This window comes from Pteropus medius, unplaced genomic scaffold (genome assembly GCF_902729225.1).
Source record: "Pteropus medius unplaced genomic scaffold, Ma_sr-lr_union100, whole genome shotgun sequence".
Classification (NCBI taxonomy): domain Eukaryota; kingdom Metazoa; phylum Chordata; class Mammalia; order Chiroptera; family Pteropodidae; genus Pteropus; species Pteropus medius.
In genome coordinates, this window is record NW_024349798.1 from 2,285,260 (window position 1) to 2,311,056 (window position 25,797).

The following is a 25,797-nucleotide window of genomic DNA, read 5'->3' on the forward strand; positions in this document are numbered from 1 at the left end:
TAGGAGGCTTATTGAGTCCATTAATCAGGCCTGATTGTCCTTTCATTCAGCAAACAATTGAGGAGTTCTAGCCCAAGGACTGAAAGACAAGCACCGTAATAAGACGTGAGCATCCTTTAAAGCAGGGGTTCCGGGACAGGAATGTACGTGCACAGCCCCAGGAGCCTGCTGAAATGTGGATTACTGGGCCCTGTCCGGAGCTGTGGTCTCAGCAGACCTGGGGCTGGCCTAAACCTGCATTCTAACAAGTAGCGTGTGGCACACCTCAGGTTCTTAGGTTCAACTTTCCATTCAAATGCATGACCTTAGGCAAGCTCTTTGTCACCTCCTGAGCCTCCTTTTCTTCATTTCTAAATGGAGAACACCACCACCACCTTATAGGCTGAGGCCTACCTTGACCAAGATGTCCTGTAAAGCTCCGGCTGAGTGGTGGGAGACGTGGCCACCCCTCATGGCCCCTCCCCCCACCCAGGCCACGGTCTCCAGATGAGCATGTTTTGAGAAGGTCTTTGATAGTCTGCAATTATCATAACCTTCCTTTGCTTTACTCAAGGAACAGTTGTAGTTATACTTTACATCTTCTTGCAAGAAACATAATTTTCTTTATTGTGGAATAGCTGAACATAATTGCTCAAGTAAATGAATGGCACCTCTCGGGCACTCAGGAGACATCTGGCTGCTCCTGGCTGCTCACAAGGAAACTGACACTGCATCAAACTGTCCGTCCAGATCCCTGCTGACCCTGATCCCCGCAGCCACAGCCAAGCGCAGTCGTTCTCATTTATCACTTCCTCTGCGCTGGCACACGACGTCGCCCGCCGAGCACAGAAGGCACGGAGCCCCTCTGCTCATGACGCCAGGAGCCTGCTCACCCTCCCACCTTATGCAGTTTGGCCCGAGTATAGACCCTTCTCTCAGGTTCACCCACCAGTGTTCAACTCTCTTCTTTTGCTCCCTCTGACACCTGCTGTAAGGCATTTTGTGCGGAGGTCCTTCCAGTTTCAGACCCTCTGGTGGGGGGAGCCTCGTCACAGGGAACCCACTCTTCTCTGGCCACCCAGCAGCACACTGTGTCCGGAACCGCAGCAGGAGGGTGTCATCGGGGGGCTTGTGTTTGGTCTTCCAGGTGTGGTGCGCTACCCGCGTGTCAGGAGGAACAGCAGCCCGGATCAGGGCAGTGATGAGGAAGGCAGTCTGCAGAAGGAGCGGGAGAGTGCCATCGACAAGCACAACCTGGAGCGCAAGTGTGCCATGATGGAGTACACCACGTACGTCCCTGTCCCTTGATGCGCTGTCCCTTGATGCGCTGTCCCTTGATGCGCTGTCCCCATGTGCAGGTTGTGGCGGTGCTTATCCCACAGGCTCCGGCTCCTCCATTTCAGGCTTCGGATGTCAGACTGGGAGGGCCTAAGCTGCTAGTACAGAGGCTGCAAATTGATGGCCAATGGCCACATCCGACTCCGGCCATACCTTAGCTAGCCCACATATTGTTTAAAAAAATTAATCAGTTGCCAAAATTGAAAACTTGAGAATTTTACATTAAAATCTGGGGTTTTGACAAGTTCTTCTATCTGTCAGGTGTTTTTCTGGGAAAGTAAAAGTTACGAAAAATGCTCCCACCCACTCCTTTGGCCCTGTTTCTGTTTATTTCCCATCTCTCAGGGGCAGCCGTGAGGTTGTGGATGAAGGCTTGATCCCTGGAGATGGGCTAGGAGCCGCTGGGCTCGATTCCAGTTTCTACGGACACCTAAAGCGTAACTGGATCTGGACCAGCTATATTATAAACAAGGCCAAAAAGGTGGGCTTCTGAGGACTGGTCATCCCCACCCCAGGCCATCACCTCAGGGGGCTGCCATCACCGCTCATCTTCCTGTCCCTTTTCTCACAGTTTCTGAATTGTTTACACTAAAATTGACCAAAAACACAAATATTTACTTCCATATGTATTGAAGGTGCGTCAGGCCCCTTAAATATCTGCCCGGACTGTTTTCCTTTTTTTTTTTCTAGTAGATTTTAAATTATTTCATGACATGGACAGGTATTCCTTTTTAAAGAAGGAACAAAGAGAGTCTCTGAGACCAAAGCAGTATGAGAGGGCGTGCGTGTGCAGTAAGAAAGTGGCTGCACAGGAGAACCCCACGCCCTGAAGCAGCGCCACCAGCTTCCTGGCAGTCAGCCTATGGCCGTCCTCAGCTTCCCCATCACCCTCGCACGGCTCTGTGCATTTACGGCCTGGGGCTCCTGGGGCCTCATGAAACCTCGTGGTTCACTCCAGGGCCGCCCTTACCTTTTAGGAGAACACCACTTCGGAGAATGGTCTCACGGTGAGGCTCCAATCGTTCCTGTCCAAGCACCCGTTGCCCCTCAGTGCCGGAGGTACGTGGGCTGGAGTTCCCCCTCCCAAATAGACACGGTACCAGCCCAGGGCCAACATGACTGCCACATGTTTCCCTCGGCATCTAGCCTTCGCGGAGCTCGGTTCAAAACACTTATCTCCTGTGATGATTTCTAGGCAATGGCAAGCTGAATATCTGGGGAGAATCCAGAGCAGTGTCCGAGCTCTGTGCTGACAGGGACGAGCAGTTTGAGGTTGACAAAGAGCCCACGCTGGACAGGAACCGGAGAGTGAGGGGTGGGAAGAGCCAGAAGCGGAAACGGCTGAAGAAGGACCCTGGAAAGAAGATCAAAAGAAAGAAAAAAGGTTACGTGGTGATCGTTTGCGTCTGCTCGGTATTGTCTTTGCACGTTCCGCTTAGGGCGCAGCAGTGTCCTGGGCCGGAGCCGAGCCTCCGACTCAGGTCTCCACTTTCCAGATCCAGCTGGCAGGCAGAGATCTTGAACTTCCGATATGTTTTCCCCTGCTTTCTCTTTGTATTTCATAGACCCTTTTCACTTAGTAACGCCCTCAGATTTCTAATTTTATCTCGACTCAAAAAATCTTAGCAAAAATCCTCAGTAAAATCCTCATCATAACCAAAATTTTTTTATTCTTTTGGTTTACCTTTTAATATCTGCATTTATGCTAATCAGGCCAAAATTCAAGGCTTGTTATATTTTTAAACTAGAGGAAAACAAGAGTCATTAATGCTTACGGAATCTCTTCTGATCTCATGAAGCCCTCAGGTGTGGTGCCTTTTCAATTGCCATTTCGGATTCTTCACCTGGGCAGATTTATAGTGAAGGAGGAGAAGAGAGCAGCGAGGAGACCGGTACCTTTTAGACCACTTTGTATAGCACCTAAGTGGTCTGTGTATTTTAATAGTGGTATGATAGCTTGCTATTTCAGATGAAAATAATGTTTAAACAGGACCCTGTTTTTAGTGGCTCATGTGGCCGGTATGCATAACAAATAGCCTTGCATCAGTTGAAATGACCCCTCAGTTTAGCCTGTCCAGATATGTGTCAGATCAGTTTGGCTCACAAAGACCCGAATTCATTACAAGGAAAATACGGTGGTGGTGGTGGCACTTTGAATCCAGATTTTCCTGCCCTACTTTTCTTCTGCCTTAATTTAGGAGAAGCTCACTAAACAGTGTTTTGGAATTGGCAGTAGCTTGTGGTGTCTACCTCATGAAATTCCCATCAGTATCTCCCCTGAAAAGAAGAGACCTGGGAAAAACTAGTGGTTACGACCTCAAGTTCAAATTCTTTGTCTGCTACTTAGCTGTGTGACTTTGGGCAAGTTGCTGGATCCTGCTTTGTTTCAGATTCCTTTTCTCATAAGATTGTTGCAAAGTATTATTCTAATTATAAATTAATGTATATAAGAAGCTCAAACCAGTGTTTGGCACATAGTAAATATTCCATAGAGTTAGCAACTATTACTCTTTATTTAGTAGCTACATTGTGTCAGGCGCTGCACTGGGTGTTTTATACCCAGTCTCATTCAGTCCTTAAGGCAGCCCTGTAGGATAAGCCTTGTCCCCATGGTACACCAGAGTTCACACACCATCTCTGAGGTCACAGAGCAGGGAAACAGTAGGAGCCCAACCATTCAGACCTGAGCATGTTCCATAAGCTTCTGTGAAGGCATCTTCAAAGGGCTTGGCACCACAGTAAGGATTGAAGATTGGCAGATAACTAACAGGAGGCTGCATTCAGATTGCCCAGCCCATCACTGTGAAATTCCACTAAAGAGATGATGAAAAGGATTAAAAAAAAAAAATCTGTCAGGAAGGACTGTCTTTTGTGGTTAGTTTATATGGCTTCTAACACAATGAGATTCTGATAACTGAGACCCTTGGTCAAATCTTACTAGCTGGGTAGGGACCCTTCGCCTCTCCAGAGTGACAGCTCCAAGCCAGTTGTTAGAGGCTCCCTCCCTTCTCCCCTTGGTGTTCTTAGAAGAGCTCCCAGAAGAAAAAAGCAAAAGGCTGCGTTACCACGATGAGGCCGACCAGAGCGCCCTGCAGAGGATGACCCGGCTGCGTGTCACCTGGTCCATGCAGGAAGATGGGCTGCTCATGCTCTGCCGAATTGCCAGCAACGTCCTCAACACCAAGGTACTCTGCCCCCTGGCCCCCTGCTCCTCCCAGCCTCCAGCCAGCTCACTTGCTTGTCCCTCTTGGGGAGCTCTTTCCTGTTCCACCCATGCAGGGGGGCCACTCATCTCATCTACTTCTCTCGGCCTCTGGAAAAAGCATTTCCCAGTATCCTACAAATTAACACCACTCCCATTTTTGCATGTTTCTTTCCAGACTTCAGCTAATACATGCAAATCTTCTGGCTGCAGGCAAAGCAGTCCAAAGCTATTCCCTCTTCATCTTCATCGGGAATCTAACCGGTTCCCGCTCCCCTCCCCCGACCCTCATCTGCCCGAAAAACTCCGGTTTCTCTTTTAGTAACTGTTTATCATCTCTGGAAAGGCTTCATTGATCCTGCCAAATGGGAGTAATTACTGTGTTCTCATTCTGTCTCTTGGACGTACACTTTTCACGCTGCTCCTGTTGCCCCTGGCATCTCTTAGCCCTCTGGAGTGACTGTTTCTCAAGGCAAAGCGACTTCTTATTTGTTTTCATTGCTGCAGCCCCTAGCATGGTGCCTGCCACACAGTAACCTCTCAGTTGGTATTTACAGAGTGAGTGTGGAACAGTGCAGTGGCCTCTGCCTGGCTCTCCTGCTTTCTCGCAGTTCACGTCCCCATGTTTAACCCCACAGTTCCCACACCCGTGTGTCTTCCTGAATCCCGGTGGGTGCTCCCTGTCTAGCAAACTCTCCCACTTCCTCTTATGTCACTGTCTCCAAGATGGTTCCACAGCCCTAGCCAGAGTTCATCGCCTCGCCATGTTCCCCAAAGCAGCCTCAGTGACTTCTAGTCTGTCCATTCTTGCCAGCTTTGCTCTTCTTATCTCCTCAGTTTGCAGCAAGGCGTGGGGAGAGCAATCTGGGTGAGCAAATGCCCCATCAAACTGGTTTACAGAAGCCACCAGGAGACTGAGCTCCGCCATTGTCCAGCCTAGGTCCCCTTGCATGAAATAATGCTTGAAGTAGAGCGGGTGAGGCAGCTTTATAAGAGCCCTGTTGTCAAGCATGCAGCCAAGAGAAGCGCCCTCACAGTCCTGTGTCTGGATGTTCTTTGCCTGCAGGCTCAATAGATCCCTTTTCTTGGCCATTTTCTCAGATTCTCTCATGCCTCTGCCCCCTCCTAAATCTAACCCTGTCTCTTCTCCAAGGAAGAACCTGAAGGTGACTTTTGCTGTCCCCAGTTTCTGTTCCCTGCCTCTACCCACCTTCGATGCAGCTGGAGGAGCCAGGAAAGTTCTGCACGTTCAGGGTCAGCAGACCCTCCACTCACTCACTCGAACTTACACCATATTCTTAGGCCACCTCATTCTGGGGTTATAAGAAAATGACCTCGTCATCAAGGCCCTAACTTATCTTGGCTCTGCCTTCCTGCGCATGATCAAGGTGTTCTCCTGAGTCTGCTAATTTAGCACATTCTGTCTCTACTAAAGTAACATACAAGCACAATATGCAGAATGTTTCTGAGCATACATAACGTATAATGAAGCCTGTAAAACCCTCTCACTAAGCACGTTTTATATACTCATAACCTCTGCTCGCGTGCTGCCCTTCCAGTCAGTCCTCCCCAGCAGCTCCGAGCACTCTTTTCCCACAGGACTCTGAGGACTTGTCTTATTCCTCTCTGCCCAGCACCTCGGTCAGTGCCAGGCATATCATCGATGCCAAGTTAATGTGATCAAGTAAACACACGAGGTGGCAGCTTGGACTGTCTGCTCACAAAGGAGGGTACACAGAACATATTTTTCGCACCCCTTTGTGTCCATGACCCACGACATGGGCTCCAAGGATGCTGATTTCCCGTCTTGGCTCTGTGTTTGGTGCAGGTGAAGGGCCCGTTCGTCCCCTGGCAGGTTGTGCGGGACATTTTGCATGCCACCTTCGAAGAGTCTTTGGATAAAACATCTCATTCGGTCGGACGAAGAGCTCGCTACATAATCAAAAACCCACAAGCCTATCTGAACTATAAGTAAGCCTTATTTGAATTTCCTAATTCCATGGCAGTGTTAATCCAGTGCTTCTAGTTCATTCTTTACTCTTCTCTATCTTATGCTCAGAGGTCCAGTGTAAAATCCAGGTAGAGCTCTGAGTTGTGCCACAGCACACCAGCCTTCTGTCCAAGCGCTCGTGCTTACTAGTGAGGTTGTCCTTGGTTTATTGAGGGGACTAGGTGTGCTTCTGGGCACTTTCTTGTGCAAGATGTTATTTAGACATTAGGACAGCCTTGTGAAAGGGGCTGTTATCCTTTGTTACAGATAAAGAAACAGAGGCCAAACAGGTTAGGTGACTTACTGAATATCACGTACATAGCATGTAGAGGCAGAGGCATCTGCCGACTTGCACTACTGTTTTCAGCACTCCAGAGCAACTCTCGATATCTCCATATTAGTGCCAGGCCTCACTCCAGGAACAAGCTAGACAGGCCCAGGGTTATCGGACCAAATGCACGCAGCCATGTCCTCAGCAGGGCGGGTGTTCCCTAAGGGTTGCCCACCTATGGCCTGGTGTGTGCGGTGATGGCAGCTGGCTGGGAGTTACAAAGCTTTCCCCTTGTGGTTTATCTTTTGCCAGTGAGGCTACCCACCCACCCACCCCCGTCCCATCGCCTCACAGGGCCCAGGCAAAAAGCTGTCACCATCCTCATCAGATTCCTCCCCAGCTGCTCCACAGGTGTGGGCTTAAGTTGGGGGGACCAGAGAGCATCCAAGTGTTGGGATAGGTGCCCAAGTGTACAACTAGAAATAGAGCCAGGAGGGGACACTGGCAGGGTTAGGAAGTACCATCTCCACCAACTGGTCATTTATGCCACGGGCCAGTAGGAGAGCTTGGCTCTGGGTTTATTCTGTGCCGTGGGCTGCCTGCAGTCAGCCAGACTGTAAAGAAATCAGCCCAGATTTGGACTGCTGAGGAAACAGCTCTAGCCAGAGTTTCTCATCCTCAGCCCTGGAGACATCTGGGACCAGATAATTCTTCGCTGTGGGGCTGTCCTGTGCACTGTAGGATGTTTAGCAGCATCCCTGCCTCTACCCACTAGATGCTAGTAGCACCCCCATGTGACACCCAGCTGTCTCCAGATGTCCCCTGGGGGGCCAAGTCGCCCCAGCTGAGAACCATTAGGTTACACATACCAAGGAGCCTTCCCATGTGAAACCACTGTCCCCCATGCATGGAATCTTAAACCTTTCGATCTGAAAGGGTCCTGATTGCCTGGTCTAAATGCCTCTTTTTTCAGAGTGGAAACAGCCACAGGGAGAGACAAGTCAGCCAGGGTGACAGTGAGCTGGCAGTGAGGTGAAATCGGTACCTTGGGGGCCCGTGCCTGCCACTCTGCCGCTTGTTTGCAGCAGCCCGGGGAAGTGGAGCACACAGGGCTATGGAGAGAGCAGGCCTGGGTCTCCATCTGCACTGCAGCTCAGAGCTGCAGCACCTGGACGCATGTTCATCCACTCAGAGGCTGTTTCTTCACCTGCAAACAGGATAAACCAGCAATAACCACACCTGCCCCACCTGCCCCGGCCATTGGCACATGTGTGACCTCAGGGGTTCATTTACCTCACCAAGCTATACGATGCAATTACAGCCTCTGCCTTGCAAGCCCTTTATGAAGGTGAAGTGCCCAGCTCATAGGAGCCCAGCAAACTCCACTGCCTTTCCCTCATTTCCTTTTGGGCAAGTCAGGCTCTCCTTACGTCCTGGAGAGAAGGAAATTTATGGAGTGGACAAATAATGCTTTGGAGGAAGTTAACGCTCTTGACAACAAAAAGCACTAGTGCCTGTATAATATTTTTCAATTTATAATACACTTTCACACAAGTCGTCGCATTTGGTCCTGGCCAAGTCCCTGTGGGGGTAGGTGGGAGTTAACTGGTCTCAGCTGACACGTAGAGGATGGAAGCTCAGAGAAGCCAAGGTATAACGTGTGAGCAGTAACGGGCCTGCTTCCAGTCAGGTTTGGCTGAGCCCAAATCCTTCATTTTTAAAAGCTATAATCACACAACAGGTGTATAAGTAAATGACAGTTCATGGTTGGACAAAGCCAGAATGTGAGGCCAGAGATCTTCTTTGGGTTCTGGGCGTGGACGTCATGCCAGTTTCTGCCCGCGTTTGGTCTTCTCTGCAGGGTGTGCCTGGCTGAGGTATACCAGGATAAGGCCCTCGTCGGAGATTTTATGAATCGAAAACGTGACTATGAAGATCCAAAGGTAAGCCGCATGCGGTGGCTGGGCTCGGCCTGCTCGGGAGGCAGGGGCTTCTAGGTTCTGGTCCGGTACTATGGGTCTCACGGTGCTTCTGCTGTTCTTACAAACATGAGCTTTTTCCTGCTCGTTTGGGAAATTGACTTGTCGGTTCTTTGGCTTTGGACCTCATTTGATCTGGTTCCAGCTTTAGTTTTTAAAGATGGTTAGAATTTGACATGCTGCTTTGCAATGCTGCTGTTCCTTGGGCCTATTTTGTTAAAAAAAAATAGGGAAGCTCAAGTTGCAAACAGCTTGACTTCCTGGAAAGCTTGCGGATTGAGTATGAAATCCTTTCTTAGTTTTCTGTCCAGGTGAGGCTGAGACTGTGGCTATAAAGGAAAGGGGGCTCTCTTTCCAGACCCAGACGTCTCTGCTCTTCAGCTCAGAGTCCACTGAGTCACACGTTGAGCTAAAATCAGTCCGTACTATGTATGTGTCAGACATGTGCCAGGCCAGGCCAATCGAAATAAAGATCCATCCTTTCTCTGAGGGAGCCACAGGGCAATGGGACAGGCGGAGGAGTAAATAAGCTCTGCAGAACAGTGCAGCCACCCTGAGAGAGGAAAGCACAGGCACGCTGAGGTCACGGAGGGAGTACCAGGAGAGCTTGTAATACAAGTGACAGACAAAACAACCTCACAGGGGCTGAGGCTTTGTTTTCTCATATGCTAAGCAGTGCAGAGGTAGGCAGTCCTGGGCGTGCGAGGCAAAGCAAAGATACCGTCAAGGACCCAGGTTCATTCTGTCACTACCTCTCTGGTCCCTAGCAGTTAGCTGTCCATCCTCATGCCAGTCACCTCATGGTTGCTGGTTGACTGCTGGAGTTCGGGTCCTCACAGCAGAATCTGGGGGCTGGAAGAAGTGGGGAGAGGGGCTGCACTGAGCCCAGTGGGCCCTTACATCAGGGAGGGGACAGCCCTTCTCAGAAGCCCCTGAACTTGCCATCATTGCCTTAGACCCATCCTGACTCATCCAGTTGGGCTGGTGTGCTTCCTCCCCAAACCAAGGCAGGGCCGGCTTCCCTCCTCAGAAAGAAAGGGATGAAGGAAGTAGGCGACCAACAGCATCTACTACAGAGGGCTCTTAAAAGTGTCAGCACTGAATCCAGACTCCTAAGATGGGGGACCAGCTGAAGCGAAGACCGTGAAGGAAGGGGGAATGAGGTGACCCATGGGTGTGGTGTTGGGAGAGCCACAGAGAGAGACAGTAGGGAGGGAGGTGGGTTCATCCTGTGTTGGACACTTGGTCAGTTTGCTGGCCACACCCCGGAAGAGAGATTGGAGGTGTGAGAGTGGAGATAGTAGGGCAGTGAGGAGCCTGCGTTGTGATCCAGGTCTGGACTGGGCTGGTGGCGGTGCGGGTGTACAGGAGGGGACCGATTTGGGTACCACAGTTGAGCGAGGAGGTGGAGGAGAGGAAGGAGGTAAACTTGGAAAGGGTGAGCCAGGGAGGAACAGACCTGGGAGGAAGGAGGTGACGGGAACACAAGCCTGCTAATGGGGGCACGTGGTGGGCATTCGGGGAGTGTGCAGGAAAGTTCGGGTCTTCTCATCTGGGACTTGGGAGGGCTGGCGGTGCAGGTGTGAAGGCTGTCAGCGTGCTCTTTGGCATCAGGTGCTCCAGGAGTGCCTATGATGCAAGTGACAGAAAACCTCACAGGGCTTGAGCATCTCTCCCCTTCCCAGGTGGAGTCGGTGGGCTGGGGGTGGGGGGCAGGGTGCAGGAAGGCAGAAGAAGCAGCACTTCTCGGTCAGCATTTCTGGGAGGTCACTGTCACCGAAGTTTGTTACAAGTTTGTTTTTTTGTTTGTTTGGTTGGTTTTTTTGGTGTATATTAGCAAGACCCTTCAGGGAGAGAAAGGGCTTAACATATCATTCTCTCATGTTAAAAGGTTTGTGCCAACGAATTTAAAGAATTCGTGGAAAAGCTTAAAGAGAAGTTCAGTTCATCCCTGAAGAATCCTAACCTTGAAATCCCAGACACACTCCAGGAGCTATTTGCCAGGTAAGATTCTTCTGGGAGGTTCTGTGTGATGCTTATGGGACAAAAGGAAAAGTTACCGACTGGGATGGCCACAGTGTCTCCCCTGATAGCAGGCCCACCTGGCCCTGCAGCTAACCCTGCTGTGTCTCCTGACTCTGGACCACCTCACCCCCTATCACTGAAACTCAAAAATGAGGAAGCCGCTCCCATCCCCAGCCCCCCAGACACTCCTATTCAATCTCCCACGCAGGCCTGCTGCTGACTTAGCTGAGGCTTTCTCAGGTGGTTGCTGTGCTTTTGCTAAGATTGTACATTTTACATACGAGGAAACTGAAATGAAAGTAACTTGCCCAAGGTCACAGTGCTTGTGAGCAATAGGGCCAGGATTTGAACTTCAGTGGGTCTAACTCAAGAGGCCCAGCCCTTCCAGCTCAGCATCTAGAGTAAAACGTACTTGGGTTTGAGCACAGAACTCTGTGAAATTTTAAAATCTTGTGTTCTGTGAACCAGGCCTGTTCCCTCTGTTTAATCCCAATGTGAATCTTCTCTCTTCACCATCCTCATCCAGATAGTCCCTCTAGCCACCGTATTTCTGAATTCCTTCCTGTAAGGAGATGACACCCATCGACCTGTTCCTGTGTGTGAACTGTACGATGCCTTTGCATGTAGCCCTTTGCATTTCCATTGGAGAGCTCATTCTTTCATTTGTTCAACAAATAATTTATGTGGTGCCAGCTGTATGCCAGGCCTAAAGAGCAATTCGTAGTCATTTTCAGAGTTGACAGCCTTTATTTAGCTTTTTGGGGGGTTGTGGTTTTGTTCATGGCAGTAAACTGTTCCCCAGATTCCTTAATGGCACAGTTCTTATTCAATCATGAAAATGTTTCACATGTCCTGTTCACCCATCTGTAACTTGTATCTCCACATATTTTCAGTGAAGTTATGGAACAACTTTTAGTTTGAAAAAGAAGACAGTTAAAGATTTTTAAAGGAGAGTTCATGAACCATTTAAAACAGGAGTCCCCATCCCCCTGGCCGCAGACCGGTAGTGGTCTGTGGCCTATTAGGAACCCGGGCCACACAGCAGGAGGTGAGTGGCAAGTGAGCGAGGGAAGCTCCATCTGTATTTGCAGCCACTCCCCAGCGCGGGCATCCCCACCTCAGCTCCACCTCGGATCATCAGGCATTAGATTCTCATAAGAGCACCGGTCCCTGAGCCAAAAAGGTTGGAGACCGCTAAGAGAGAAAGGAAAAGTTCCAGATAGAACAGTTTAACACTAAATTTGACCTTGACCCTTCTGAGAGGCAAGGCAAAAAAGAAAATGGTCCCCAATATTTCCTTGTTTGACTAAAAATAGTTCACTTGTTTTTCTGAAAAGGTGCTTTTTCTTGCTACTAAATTTTAGGAGGAATTTACTATTGCAAAAATGAATTTTGACTTTAGTCTTATAGAAACCAAAGAAATGGCTTACAAATAAATAGCCATGTTTTCTGAAAAGTAGTTCTATGATTTATTCTTGTGTTTATTCGCTTGGTATGAACACAGGAAAGCATTACATGAAGCTCAAGGGAAAAAAAGGGGGAAATAATCTGTAATTTCAATACCTATTCTCTTTGGGGGTATTTTCTTCCAGTCTTCATTCTTGTGTTTTTGATCATTATAAGCCCACCATTTTATATCCTCCTCCCTCAACAATTAACAGCAGCTCCCGCTGTGCACATTTTCCCGTACAGCTTCATAATTGTCAGTAACTAAACATCCCTCGTTTTCTCAACCCTCATTTTTTTAACATGCTCATTTGTTGGACAAAATACAGCATTTTCTCATTTTACATGTACATGTTTGAATTTTAATGAGTTTAACATTTTATTCAACATTTCAGTCAATAAATGGTGGTCTTACTCATGGACATGGACAATGGACTGACTAGTGGTTACCAGAGGGTAGCGGGGAGGAGGGAGGAAGACGGGGGGAAAAATTTAAATAATTTCTTCAATTAAATAAATATTTTTTTAAAAAAATAAAATAAAATAAATGGTGGTCTTGAGCAAGCTGCGCCTCTGTTAGCGAAGGTCCACTTCGTTGCACTGAAATGCTCTTTTTTTGTTTTCTTACGCAGATACCGAGTTCTGGCGATTGGAGATGAGAAAGATCAAATCAGAAAGGAGGACGAACTTAATAGGCAAGGACTGGCATCCCGAGTTCCTTTCCCTCAGCTGCTTGATTGGGTGGCCTACAGCCTAGCACAGGGGTCATCTAGGGCCAGATCCAGCCGGCCTCCTGCTTTTGTAAATAAAGTGTTATTGGAACGCAGCCACACCCATTCCGTGTGTTGTCTCTGCTGCTTTCATCAGCTCATCAGAGTTGAGTGGTTGTGACAAGACAAGATATGCCATGGAGGCTGAATTATTTATCATCTGGCCTTTTACAGAAAAAGTTTGCACAATTCTAAACTCACATATCACTGGCCTGGCCGTAAGATAGGCTGGGGAAGGGTTTGAAATCTCAGCCCACGAGCTTTCCAAGCAAAACTCTGGTTGGAAAGCTCAGCTTTTTTTTTCCAGCTTGGATGACCAATAGTCTGTTCGATTTTAGCTCTATATTTCAGTAAGAAGCCTATTTTCTTTGGAGAAAAACTTGTTAAAAGTGGATGAAAGGAAAATATAAGCACTTAACCACATTTGTTCGTTGTTGTGAAAATCTGTATCCAGGTTACGTCCCGCCTTACCCCCTAGGCTGAAACTTTTTTCCTGCAAAAATCGACCAGTTAGTAAGGCTTAAAAGCCATCATTTATTTTGTTTTGGTTTACGAATAGTTTGGGAATTCACTTTTATGAGATTGAAAATTGTTTTTTAACGAGAGCTGAATCTACCCAGGACGAGCGGTGCCTTGAGGCCTCATGCCGCTCTGCCGCCCTCTCTTCCAGCGTGGAGGACATCCACTTCCTGGTGCTCCAGAACCTGATCCAGAGCACACTGGCCCTCTCCGACAGCCAGATGAAGTCCTGCCAGTCATTCCAGGTGGGTGTCGGAGACCCAGCATCAGCTTCGCAGAAGCACTCTGGGACTGGGGAGACTCTGGCCCTCACTGCTTTCATCTTTGAAAGGTATAGGCACAGGATCCAGTGACCTCCAAAATCCCAGTGCTCTGATGAGGGCTGGACTTGGAGGCAGGGCCGGAGTGGGCAAGGTCCTGCTCCCAGGGGTCCTCGTCCAGCATAGTGACAGTGGATATCAGGAGGAAGCCATCAGGGTTTGAGGTTGGGAAGGAACATGTGTCTCACTTGGACATCAAAGGATTACTTTGCTGTGGAGAATGGTCAGGGGCTGAGGGAGGTGGCACATGTAGAAGCAGAGAGAGCAGTTGTCTGGAAGCTGCAGTGAAAAATGATGATGGTGTGAACTAGATGGAGGCAGTGTAGATGACATGAACCAGATGCACTGAGAACATGTTTTTGGGGTCGAGCCTACCAGACATGCTGATGGGTTGGGCAAGGAATAAGAAAGAGTGGTATCCCGAGCGAGTCCGCATTGACTCCTGGCAGCTGTATCCCAAGAAATAGGTGTGGAGTGCACAGCCTTCCTTTCTCTCCACGTACCTGTCCTCCTCTGTGGTCTCTGAGGTGTGACATGATGGTGGGGGTGAAGGTTGATAGTCAGGATCAGGCCTGCCCCTACCACACCCCCAGGTGTCAGCTCCAGCCTCCCCATCCCCCATCCCCACACTAGTTACTTCCTCTAGACCATCAGCTTTACTCTGAGCAGCCACATGACCCGGCCGTTCACGCAGGCACTGGAGAAGTGTGCTCACTCACGGCTGGCTATGTTGCAGACATTCCGCCTGTACCGGGAGTATAAGGACCAGATTCTCGTGAAGGCCTTCATGGAATGCCAGAAGAGGAGTTTGGTCAACCGGCGCCGGGTCAACCACACGCTGGGCCCAAAGAAAAACCGGGCTTTGCCCTTTGTGCCCATGTCCTACCAGTTGTCCCAGACCTACTACAGGTGAGCACCTGCTCAGGAGCTCTCAGCCTGGGCTGGGGAAAGGCCGGAGACCCAGGTCAGAGGCCGAGCCTGTGTAGCGCATGTGAGTGGAAGTAACAGGACATCCTTCTTCATCAGAGGGCCTGGCGCCTGGGGCCTCTCGTGGCCTCGTGTACAAGATGTAGCCTCTGGGAATGAGTTTTCTCATCCACACCTGGCCTTCCTTGTGTGGGCATAAGGTTAACCCTTGGCAGTATTTCGTGTTGGGCATTTACCAGTTTTGTAGGTAGTTCGTTTCCCTTTCTCCTGTCAAATCGGGTAAGATGAGTTTCTCATTTAACAGTTGATCCAGTTAAAAGCGGACCCTCATTGGGCACAACCACAATCCCTAACCCTCATACTCGGAGCGGCAGCAAGCGCCCATCTTACAGGCGCACACGCTTCCTTTTGAAGCCATCAGGTGTTTCTCAGACTCGGTTTGCGGCACAGCAATCTGAGTGGTGGTATGGACTTCCTGGAGCTTCCTAAAAGGAGCACCCCTCGCAGCTCCCAGCGTGGCGCCATGCCAGCTTCGCTGCACATATGGTGTTCTGCATCCCCAGCCTCCTTAACCACACAGAGGAAGTCCATTAAAATAGTCCCAGTTCTCCTTGGCTGACCCTTCCCTTCTCCGTGCTGCTCCCCTGACCAGTCCTCAGATCTGCAGAAGCCACATTCAAAAACAGCAACAACATGAATATTGTTTCGTTTCTTTTATCCATCTCTCTGCCTGTGACTTCAGACACTTGCTCCTTTCCTAAACACCCATCGCTAGTGACCCTCAGTCTCCTTTGCCTCCCCAGGGAGCGGCCTGATGTGATAAAAACATCCGTGGCCTAGGAGGCAAGAGATATGCACCCCCAAGTCCAACAAGGCCACTTTACCTCAAGCCACTTCTTGGACTGCAGCATCCTCATCTTTGAGCTGAGAGGTGGTGTCAGCAGATCAGGAAGACCTGGGTCCCTCTCTCTGACCTCCCAGGTCCCTCTGTCTCTGCTGTTGCAGAGTCTTAGGAAGTTATACTCTGGGCAGAGGCAAAAGCTCACGTCTCTGCAGTCACCTTTCGCATGCCCTCTTCTCTGTATGGGTTCAGGGCTTGCCTTGTAAAGAATGTTAATACAAAAAGTACATTCATCTTCCCCAAATAGCACCTATAGTGAGTGCCTGTGAGGCATAGAGTTAGATAAAAAGACATGACTCCGCCTCAAAGGTGCTCAGATGAGTGGAGGAGATGCACAGTTAGGCTGAAATGCAGCACCATCGTTTGAGGTGGAAGAGAAGCTGGTATGTTTAGTTTGGACCACAGTGATTTGAAGCGTGCGTAGCCTGTCCAAGTGAAGGCCTCCAACGTCCCGTCCTCAGGAAGGCTTTCACCTGCCTTCTGTCTGTGTAGGATCTTCACGTGGCGATTTCCAAGCACCATCTGCACAGAATCATTCCAGTTCTTCGACAGAATCCGGGCTGCCGGCAAGTTGGACCAGCCTGATAATTTTTCCTTCAAAGACCAGGATAATAATGACTCCTCAAATGACCTGGTGGCATTTTCTTTGGACGGCCCTGGAGGACACTGTGTGGCCGCCCTGACCCTCCTCTCCTTGGGCCTTGTCGCCGTGGATGTCAGGATCCCCGAGCAGATTGTGGTGGTGGACAGTTCGATGGTGGAGAACGAGGTGATGAAGAGGTAAGGGCTGAGCCCTCAACAGGCACACTGGTGCTGCGCACGCCGCTCTAAGTGCAGCTCTGGGCCGTCACTTCCTCATGATGTGGTGTCTGCAGGTTCGTTTGCTCAGACATCCGGTCTGTATTCATTCAACAAGCGTGTGCTGACTTGCTGTGCATTGGGCCGGCACTGCGTGGGCATTTGCTGTGCAGACAGAGTGGAGGCAGTGCCTGCGGGGGCCTCACAGGATAGGGCCTCACAGGATGGGGCCTCAGACCTCTTAGCCGAGAATGCCCACGCCACGTTCGGGCCAGGGCCTCCTGCCAGTGCCTCGGGCGCCAGGGGCACCAGAGGAGGCGTGACTTGGCTGTGCCAAAGAGAAGGACATGGTACAGTGTGGCAAGGAGGGGTCAGCAGAGAAAGTAGGACTGGCACAGCTTCCTTGAACACGCAATAACAGAACCGGGATTTGATGAGAAGTAGGCCTTCTTTTAGACAGACTAGGAAGGGTTTTCAGCCAAAAGAATAGCACTTACGAAGATGCAGGTATGTGAACGGGTGAGTGCAGCGTGTGGGAAGGTGGGCCAAGGGGATCTGGAGTGGCAGTCCCTGCTGTCCTTCATAGCCAGAGGCCCAGGGTGTCCTCAGTGACTGCAGGCCGTTGCTCAGGCCGAACCACAGGCACTCTGAGGGCGGTGGTGTGCGCCATGCGGGCGGCAGGGCAGCAGACAGGCTGGCCTGAGCTCCGTCACCTAGGGCAGTTGTCTTCTCCCAGCCTGGGGAAGGACGGGGCCTTGGACGAGGACGAGGACGAAGAGGAAGACTTGGACGAAGACCCGGGGGACAAGCGCCGGAGCATCGAGGTGAAAGCCCGCCAAGCCTCACACACCAACTACCTACTGATGAGGGGCTACTGCGCCCCCGGCATCGTCAGCACCCGCAACCTCAACCCCAACGACAGCATCGTGGTGAACTCCTGCCGCGTGAAGTTCCGGCTCCGCCAGAGCCCCGCACCTACCCAGCTCGGGCCGACGGGTGAGCGCCCCCGCCAACCCGGGGCCCCTCCCAACCCCCCAACCCCCCAACCTCCAGCTCTGAAGGCCAAGTACGGAGCCGCAGCCAACTGAGGCTGAGGCAAAAACAAAGAGAAACGCCTCCCCACCTGGCAGCTGGCTGGAGGAGCACGTGTCCCAGACGCCTTTTCTGCTGCCCCCTCAATGGGGAGCCTCCGAGCGGTGCCCACACTCATGTTCGAGCTTCCATAGCAACATTTTCTTTTTATCAGTCACTCATGCACGTGTTAACAGCAGCCGTCCCCGTGCTCCGCCCCCCAAGCCCTAGCCTGCTCTCCTGGCAGCTTTTTCACTTTGGTTCTTCTGGTTCCCTTTGTAACTCTAAATATGCATTTTTATGAAATTTTTAAGTATTTTGATTTCTTACTATGAATAATGACTTTTGCTTACATTCGTTATTTCTAACCTCCTTCCAATTTTTATACGTTTTTTGTTCTGTTGATTACCTTTGAAACTTTAAATAATTGACTTGAAGCTCCGTTTTCTGTACTCTCAATTTTAAGCAGTCCTCCTCCCTCTACATAAAATGAGAATATTAGAGTCCTCTTCCCTGCATTTCCCTTCCTCCTTTCTGCCCCTTTCCTTCCTGTGTCAGACTTAACTTTATTTTCACAAGTCAAGGTGGATGGTGTTTACTTTTGATTTTGTAACCACAGTATTTTGTGTATTGTCTGGAGCTTGTCCCAGGCAAACTAGTGATAACCTGAGACTATGGTTTTAGCAGACATACCTTTACAGGAAGCAGCAGGTAGCAGCCAGGGCTCATGTACGCATGAGCGGGGGTGTGCGGAAGAGTCCCAGGATAGCTCACGGAGTCTGAGGGGCAGCAAGCGTGGCGCGTCGCGAAGGGTGGGGCCGAGGGCCGGCCATGTTGAAGACCTCCCCTCCAGAAGTTCAGGGTCACAGTTTTCCAAAGCCAGCAACTCTGAGCCCCTCACTTTGAGTCTTAAGCAGGAGAATCATACCGGGCCCTGGGGAATCCAGCCCTGTTGGCTGCAGTCAAGGACCCAGGGGCATGTCTCAGGAACCTGACTGCCAGGGGCCAAACGGTGTCTACCCAGAAGGTGACCCCTCGTTGTTTGGGGAGCAGTGAGTTGGCACTGGAGCACGTGCTGCCACAGTAACACTAGAGCACTGGCCTGGGGAGGGGCCCATTCTGATTCTCTTATCTTCACAGACACTTCTCTGGAAGAGCTAACAGTGGGAACCTCCTGCCTCCCCGACATGTTTACCAGGCTGATAAATAGCCAAGAAGACGCCTGCAGCCTAGAAGAGTTTGTCCACCAGGTGGAGCTGTCCGGGTATAAACCTGGAGACGTGTCTGCCGCCTTGGAGGTCCAGGGCGCTGTGGCGGCTGCCGGTTGCTTTGGGGTGGACAAGGCAGAGCTGAGCAGACGGTTCTCCTCGTTTGCGAGGGCAGATGGTGAGCGTACCAGGACCTTCACAGACTACGTCCAGGTGAGCTGTGCCCTTAGGTAGCCTGGGGTAGCTAAAGCACAAGTTGCAACTCACAGGCCAAGTGCACACTGCAGATGCACTTGGTTTAGGACATAGACATAAAACGTTATTGTTTTTTTTAAAAAAAGTGAATTAGTTGTCTATATTTAAAAATAGGAAGTTTTGCCTAAAACTCAGCTTTCTCCTGAATGTTAGAAGGTCTGGCCAGACTGGGTCTTGCTCCCTCAGCATAATTGGCTGGAGCCCCTTTGCTCACCACTTGACCTGCCTGGGCCCATTTGCGTCAGTGACCCTTGAACCTAAGGAATGTAACAACAGATGGACCTCTTAAATAGAGCGCCTTGGGACCTGGCCGCCCTCCTGCACATCGTCAGGAGATGGAGGCCGTCAGGAGATGCTTGTCACTTGTTAGTGCTGTCGTGGAGATGCCTGCCTTGCAGTGTCATGAGGGAGGAGGAGGACGGGGGCCAATGTTTGTGGTTACCAAGCAAGTTCTGATGAGTGCAGGAAATAGGAGCTGCTGCTGTTCACGGGGGTTCAATTTTCCATAAAAGTCTTGATGCACCTGGAGCCTGGGGAGGTGAGGGTTGGAGATTGTCCCCAGGCCTCAGTGTGGAGCCCAGGCAGCAGAGGTGACCGGTCAGGCAGCTCCCTCAGTTCCCTGGTGTCCGGCCCAGAGGCCCAGAGGGCAGGTACCCCCAGCAAACCCCCAGACCCACATGACCTGGACGTGAGGTCTGGTTCGGGGCAAATTCCTTGAACCCTGACTTGTGAGGTTTTAATAGGAAAATTAAAAGAAAGATGATGGTGACCCTGCGTGCCGCCCAGAGCTGGTACAGGTCCTAGAAAAGAACAAGGACATTGGAAGCAGGGCACAGTATGAATGCGAGAGAGGTTATTGTCATTTGTCTGGGAATGTTAATGGTTACTGCAGAAGAGCTTGATAGCACTCAGGTGTCAGGGTGTGAGGTCCTGTGGGGGAAAGAGACTTGTAAACTTCGAGGGCACAGCTGTGGTTCCAAGAAGTTCATGCATCTGACTTGTTTTACAAGTAAGGCACACTGAGCCTAGAGAGGAACAGGACTAGCCCAGAGCCACAGGGCAGCTGGTGGCTGACCTGGGGCTGGAAGCCCAGCCTCATCCTCGAGTTGTCTGCCCTGAAGGCTGGAGCACATCAGGCGGGGGAAGCAAACCCTGATGGTCCTGGGGTCTCGCACAGACCCGGTGTGTCTCCTGCTTTTCCTAGGACCTCCTGGAGCGACACCAGGTACTGGAAGTCGGCGGCAACTCTGTTCGGCTGGTGACCATGGCCTCTGCCCAGCCCTGGCTCCTGCACTCGGTGCGGCTGAAAGGGAAAGAGGAGGACACTGACACTCAGAGAGAAGACCCCCAGGCCAGACCTCCAGAGGGGCCTTCCAGTGAGAGCGAGCCCGCTGAGAAGCAGGCACCGCCTCCTCAGGGCTCCCAAAGCAGCAAGAGGCGCGCCAGCTGGGCCAGCACCGACCCCGCCCAGCAGGGTGGGGAGACCGCCTCCGAGACTGCCCAGAAGCCCCCGGCAAAGCGGCCCACACTCCAGGACGTGCGCTTGTGCCCCAGTCCCGGGCCCAGAGTAGAGGAGAGGACAGAAACCCAGGCGCCTGCTCTGCCCGTCGCTCCTAGAGACACAGGGGCAGCGGAAGCTGGACAGGAGGACCAAGCAGGTGTCAGGGTACCAGGCTCCCCAGGCAGAGAGCGGCTGAGCCATCAGGCCCAGCTTCCCGAGGACTCAGAAGACCCCAGAGGTGTGGAACCTTGTCTCCCACCCCCCTTGCCCCACCTCCACTCTGTTTCTGGGCCCGATTGTCCTGAGGTGGGAACCTGCTGCCCTTTACTCAAGCAAGCTTTGTGGCCTCAAGCAACCTGAAGGGGAAGCGATTTCCCTGTTTATGCTTAGCGCTTCCACGAGTGGGCAGGAGGTTCCTGCAGCTCCTAGGCAGGTCTGTGACTAGCAGAGAGGGACACGGGGTGGGGGGTTCTGGAAGCGTGTTTCCTGATGTAGCCAGTGGGAGGGGACAGTGGCAGGAATGGGAGGGAGCTCCCCTTCCCTCAGCATTGGCACTGACCGAAGCCTGCCGTTTCCTGTCCTGTGTGTGAGTCCTTTTCTCTCTTCTCTGCAGTGGCCTCTGCAGCTGGTTTGGGAGGAGGGGTGGGGCTGCTTTCGCCTAAGGGCTGTACACACACAGCTCTGTGGTCAGGGCTTCTGGATGGAAGGCGAGCCTCCCCTGGTGGGTCCGAGCAGCCTTGGGGTGAGCCGAGCCCCACCCCACCCCCGCGGCCACTGCGGTCTGTCCCAGTATTGTTCAGGGCATGCCGGCTTCGGCCTCCGTGGCCACCACTCGGAGGATGGAGGCTCTGTGAGGAACGGGGTCACTGTCCCTCGTTCGCGGCTTCCCCACACAGCCCAGACGTGCTTGTGAGAGGTGGACAGGAAGAGACGTGCTCCTGCTTTTGAAAGCCCCTCATGCCCTTCGCCTCTCCTCTCAGGTTCGGCAGAGAGTTCTGTGTCCGGCAGCCTCTCCCAAGCAGCACGGGAAAGGTGAGTATGTGACTCAGATTGTGGGGGGTTAGCGGAGAGCTAGCTCTCAGGGTTCCCGGGCAGGGGAAACCAGAACTGATGATGACATGTGAAGATCTGCCACAGAGGTATGGTATTGGACAGTTTGCCTGGTTCTTGGCCAGGGGCAGTCGGAAATGTGCAGGACTGTTTGTCCCACTCACTGGGGGAACAAGGCAGGTGGTCCTTGCAGGTAGTGAGTAGGGTCCAGAAGTGCTAGACATTTGCAATGTCCAGGTTTGTCTTGAGAAGTGGATTGCAGAGAAGCCTTTCTGGTGAGGGTATGGCTCCGTGTGTTTACCTTGCCCACAGCTTGGTGGAACCCACGTGCTCCAGGCTCCCAAGAGCTCATATCCCCAGGGCCCAGTCACAGCGGTCAGAGCCAAGTGTCCAGCTAGTCCAGAGCCTGTCCCACTCCTGGGCCCCGTGTGGCAGACCAATCATCAGTTTAGTGTTTGGCAGAAACCTTTGTTCTAAAGAAAGAGTAACTGACACCCCCTGTATGCGACACAGAGTAGAGCTTCTGCATTAAGACTTCTGTGCGCTTGGCCTGAAGGTGGAGGCAGCTGCCGGCCCAGGGGTCCCAGATCCAGCTGGGCAGTCTTCTCCCTCCCCTGCCACTGTGTCCCCTGGCAGCACATGGGGGCCATTGGCTCTTCACAGTCTTGGTTACTGCTGAGTCTGAGCAGATCCCCATGTCGTGGCTTTCCTCAGCCGGTTCTAGTCGGCCCTGGGGTTGGGAGCCCTGTGACCTGGGCCAGGCTGCAGGCCTCCCTGTGAACAAGCTGTCCCTCTCTCCCCACCAAGCCTGACACCTGTCTGCCTGCCCTGCAGGGACTGTGAGAGCGTCTGTTTCCTCGGCCGCCCGTGGCGCATCGTGGACGGCCACCTGAACATGCCGGTGTGCAAGGGCATGATGGAGGCCGTGCTGTACCACATCATGACCAGGCCCGGCGTGCCCGAGAGCTGCCTGCTACAGCACTACCGGGGCGTCCTGCAGCCCATCGCTGTGCTCGAGCTGCTCCAGGTGCGGTGGGGGGCCGCGACGGGGAGGGCTCCACACAGGTGCCCTGGCTCCCCGACCCTGGCTCCCTCTCCCTGGGTTCTAGGTGGGGGTCTCAGAGGGCTGCTGTGGTGGGTGTGCTGGATGAGTTTCAGGGTACAGCCACTGCACAGAGGGGCAACTCACGCGGGGCAGCAGACGCAGAGATCGGCGCATTGGCCTCCTGGCAGGGAGCCAGGCTCCTCCGAAGAGCTTTCTGCTCTGGGTGCCCCCTGTTGTTTTCTTCGCCTCCGTTCTCAGGCCTGCACAGAGAGGTCTGGGGCAGCTCTGCCCCACCAAGTTCCACACCCATGTTCTGTCCTCTTGCATCTGGCCTCTTTGCCCCTTAGCACTGCTGGCGGCCAGCCCTGCTTCTCAACACCCTCCACTCAGCCTCCTGCATCCCCAACTCTTGCCCTGGGTTCCTACCCCCAGGATGGCTCTCTTGGTGGCCTTCCTGGGTCTTGTCTCTGACATTTTCTCTAGAGCAGGAGTCACAAACTCGCAGGCCATGGGCAGGCTGGTACATGAGCGACAAGCCCTCGTGGGTGGCGGACAGAGCTGGAGATGTGCCCTCGGCCGCCTGACGGCCAGTAGCTGGGCCACAGCTCAGCCTGATTGCCACGCTGTGTCCCCACGGCCATGTGTGCCCAGTGGCTCCTGCTCCTCGACAGAAGCTAGAAACTGGAAGTTAAATGTGAAATTTCCTAAATTTTCAAACATGTACAGGCCCAACAAAACCTAATCGGGAAGCAGGTTGGGCCCATGGGAAGCCACTTTGCAACCCCTGCTGGGAACTGCGCTGCTGTACCAGTGCTGGTCACACTGTTCTCTCTTGCCCTGGGCTTTCGCCTAAACCCTCTTAGTAAATTCCTCCTCCTCACTCAAGGCCAGATGCAGGTGTCCCCTGGTCTGGGGAGCAGCAGACGTGGTCCTCAAATGCACCGGTAAACCTGTGTGTCTGGTATCTCCAGGGCCTGGAATTCCTCGGCTGCATTAAGAAGCGCTTGCTGAGAAAGCCCGTGGCTGTATCACTCTTCTCCAGACCCATGATGGAAGAGGCAGAGGAGCCCTCCAGCCCGGGCGAGAGTTCCACGGTGTTCTACGAGCCCACACTGGACTGCACCCTCCGGCTGGGCCGTGTGTTTCCCCACGAGGTCAACTGGAACAAGTGGGTCCACTTATGAGGCACGTGGGGCCATCTCGACTCTTCCGTCTCTGGCTCCTGAGGAGGAAGCGAGCTCTCCTGAGTGGGGCCTGTGCCCACATTTGCAGTGTGGCCCAGCCAGGTCGGGGCACAGACAGCCTTGCACCCTGCCCAGGTCCTGAGGAGGTCTGTGCTGAGCCTCCGGCCCTGACTGGACCTGATTTCCCAGCCTGGAACTCTGGGAAGAGGACCACCCACGCTTCTCCCCTCGCTGGGGCCATGGCCGTTGGCGCAGGCACGTTTCCACCCCCGGCAGGCCATCTGCCTGTCACCCTGCCAAGCCTGGGCGGGTGAGCGTGTTAGGCCCACGTGGCTGCCGCGTGGAAACGGCGCTGCCTCCCAGACCCTGAGACTCCTGTGTGGACCTCAGCGTTGCCAGCTGTTGGCTCATGGGGGCTGGGAGCTCTGGGCTTTGGAGTTCGCCCGTCCGTGCACACCTCATGGTCCAGATCCCAGGACCACAGCAGACTCCCTGGCTCCCCAGAAAAGCCAAGTGCCCCCGAGCGTCAGGGCCTTGTAAGGACATGTCACAGAATGGGGGCTGTGTGCCTTGCTCCCCCGGGGCCCCAGCAGAGACTTAGTCCTCTCCAGGCAGGACATTTGACCCCTGAGGCTGGGACAAGCCACCCAGAGAGGAACCTGCAGGTCCCTTTATAGCCTTGCAAGCCACCTGGCAGGCTGCCAGCTGGGCGGGTGTGCCCTCTTCTGCTGGCTAGAAACCAGGAGTTCCATAGGTTTGGGGCTGGTTGGTTTTGTTCTCAATCTCTTTCCTCATTAAAAATCCCTGGCATGTATTTATTTATTTTTTAATTAAAGTGAAGTAAAGTACATTTAGTTTTCTGGTTCCTAAAGAGTCTGGTCCCCAGGGGATTCCTTGTCTTGAGCTGCAGAAGAGCCGGGAATGGATGAGTGTTCCCAGTAAAACCAAAGGACAAGGGAGGAGGCTGAGTTCGGCCAGTCAGGGCGCGCGCGGCCTTGCCTGCCTGCCTCTCCCCGAAGCCCTCCCTCATCTCACCGGGACCCCTCTCTGCATCTGGGCAGAGAAGCTCGTGCAGATGTGTCAGGCAGCACCAGCCCAGTGCCAGGTGGCACAGGTCGCAGGCCTGTGGCATGGATTTGGTCCATGGAAGTTCTTATTTTCTTTAGGTGCCAAATTTCTTTTTTAATTTGGTTTTGTGTTTTGTTAAAAATCCAAATTTCATTTTCTCTTGAAAAATGGAGAAATCTGGCAAAACTGCACGTGACGGTCAGAAGTTGGGACGTGGCCCCCAGTCACCACTGCCCTACCCCTGGGTTTGGTCTCACAGCCACTGCAGCTTCTGTTCCTTATAAAACCAGCCCATCCAGACACTTTTGACCTGCAGTGTCTGGCCTGGCCCAACGTGTGGCCCTATGTTTGTTTTTCCTCTGTCAGGGACCTGGTCACTGGTCACTCCAGGCCCGGCTCCAGGGTGGCCAGGGCCAGGAGCGTGAGGTCTGGAGTCTTAAGGGTGAACCCCAGCACAGCCAAGACCTGGCCAAGTCTTAGCAGCGTTTTTTTCTTTTTGTTTTTACTCGAGTGTAAAAAGATAGTGTTTGAGGGGATTTTTTGAGATAAAGTAGAATAATAGATGTGAGCTGCTTTCCAAACAGCAAATACTTTACAAATGCTGATTGTTCGGGAATGCATCACATGATGGAAGAAAGGCGGGTTTGGGAATCTTGACATTCACACCCCTCAGGGGTACAATGTCTCCCTCATAGGAGGGCTGGGTGGGCTGAGGACACCAAGTGCCAGCACAAGCAGAGTTCAGCAGTTCATCGCCTTTCCTGTGCCCCCTAGGTGAGGGACACTTTGGGCACGTGCTGGGGAGGTGGGACTCAGGGGTGAGGGTACAGCTCGAGTGGAGCAAGGGAGCTCTTCTGTGACCACCACTGCACGTTTCCACGGCCCGCCTGCTCTGCAAGGCTGGCCTTTCCCTCCCTCCCTCCCTCCACCCACTCATCCGTCCATCCACC

General features: G+C 52.4%; 1 protein-coding gene across 1 annotated transcript in view; it reads left to right on the forward strand.

The window, feature by feature from the left end:
• The window catches only part of GTF3C1 (general transcription factor IIIC subunit 1), a 68,510-nt gene extending 43,917 nt beyond the window's left edge, over positions 1 to 24,593 (forward strand). The window contains exons 20-37 of the mRNA XM_039884684.1: positions 1,127 to 1,268; positions 1,663 to 1,798; positions 2,295 to 2,376; positions 2,513 to 2,701; positions 4,345 to 4,502; positions 6,348 to 6,490; positions 8,642 to 8,723; positions 10,651 to 10,763; positions 12,863 to 12,925; positions 13,671 to 13,764; positions 14,576 to 14,748; positions 16,160 to 16,447; positions 17,202 to 17,461; positions 18,677 to 18,957; positions 20,204 to 20,738; positions 21,481 to 21,532; positions 22,385 to 22,577; positions 23,567 to 24,593. Coding sequence (XP_039740618.1) covers positions 1,127 to 1,268; positions 1,663 to 1,798; positions 2,295 to 2,376; positions 2,513 to 2,701; positions 4,345 to 4,502; positions 6,348 to 6,490; positions 8,642 to 8,723; positions 10,651 to 10,763; positions 12,863 to 12,925; positions 13,671 to 13,764; positions 14,576 to 14,748; positions 16,160 to 16,447; positions 17,202 to 17,461; positions 18,677 to 18,957; positions 20,204 to 20,738; positions 21,481 to 21,532; positions 22,385 to 22,577; positions 23,567 to 23,779 — 3,197 coding nt within the window. The 3' untranslated portion in view covers positions 23,780 to 24,593. The remainder of the gene's footprint in view (positions 1 to 1,126; positions 1,269 to 1,662; positions 1,799 to 2,294; positions 2,377 to 2,512; positions 2,702 to 4,344; positions 4,503 to 6,347; positions 6,491 to 8,641; positions 8,724 to 10,650; positions 10,764 to 12,862; positions 12,926 to 13,670; positions 13,765 to 14,575; positions 14,749 to 16,159; positions 16,448 to 17,201; positions 17,462 to 18,676; positions 18,958 to 20,203; positions 20,739 to 21,480; positions 21,533 to 22,384; positions 22,578 to 23,566) is intronic.
• The last annotated feature ends 1,204 nt before the right edge of the window (positions 24,594 to 25,797 follow it).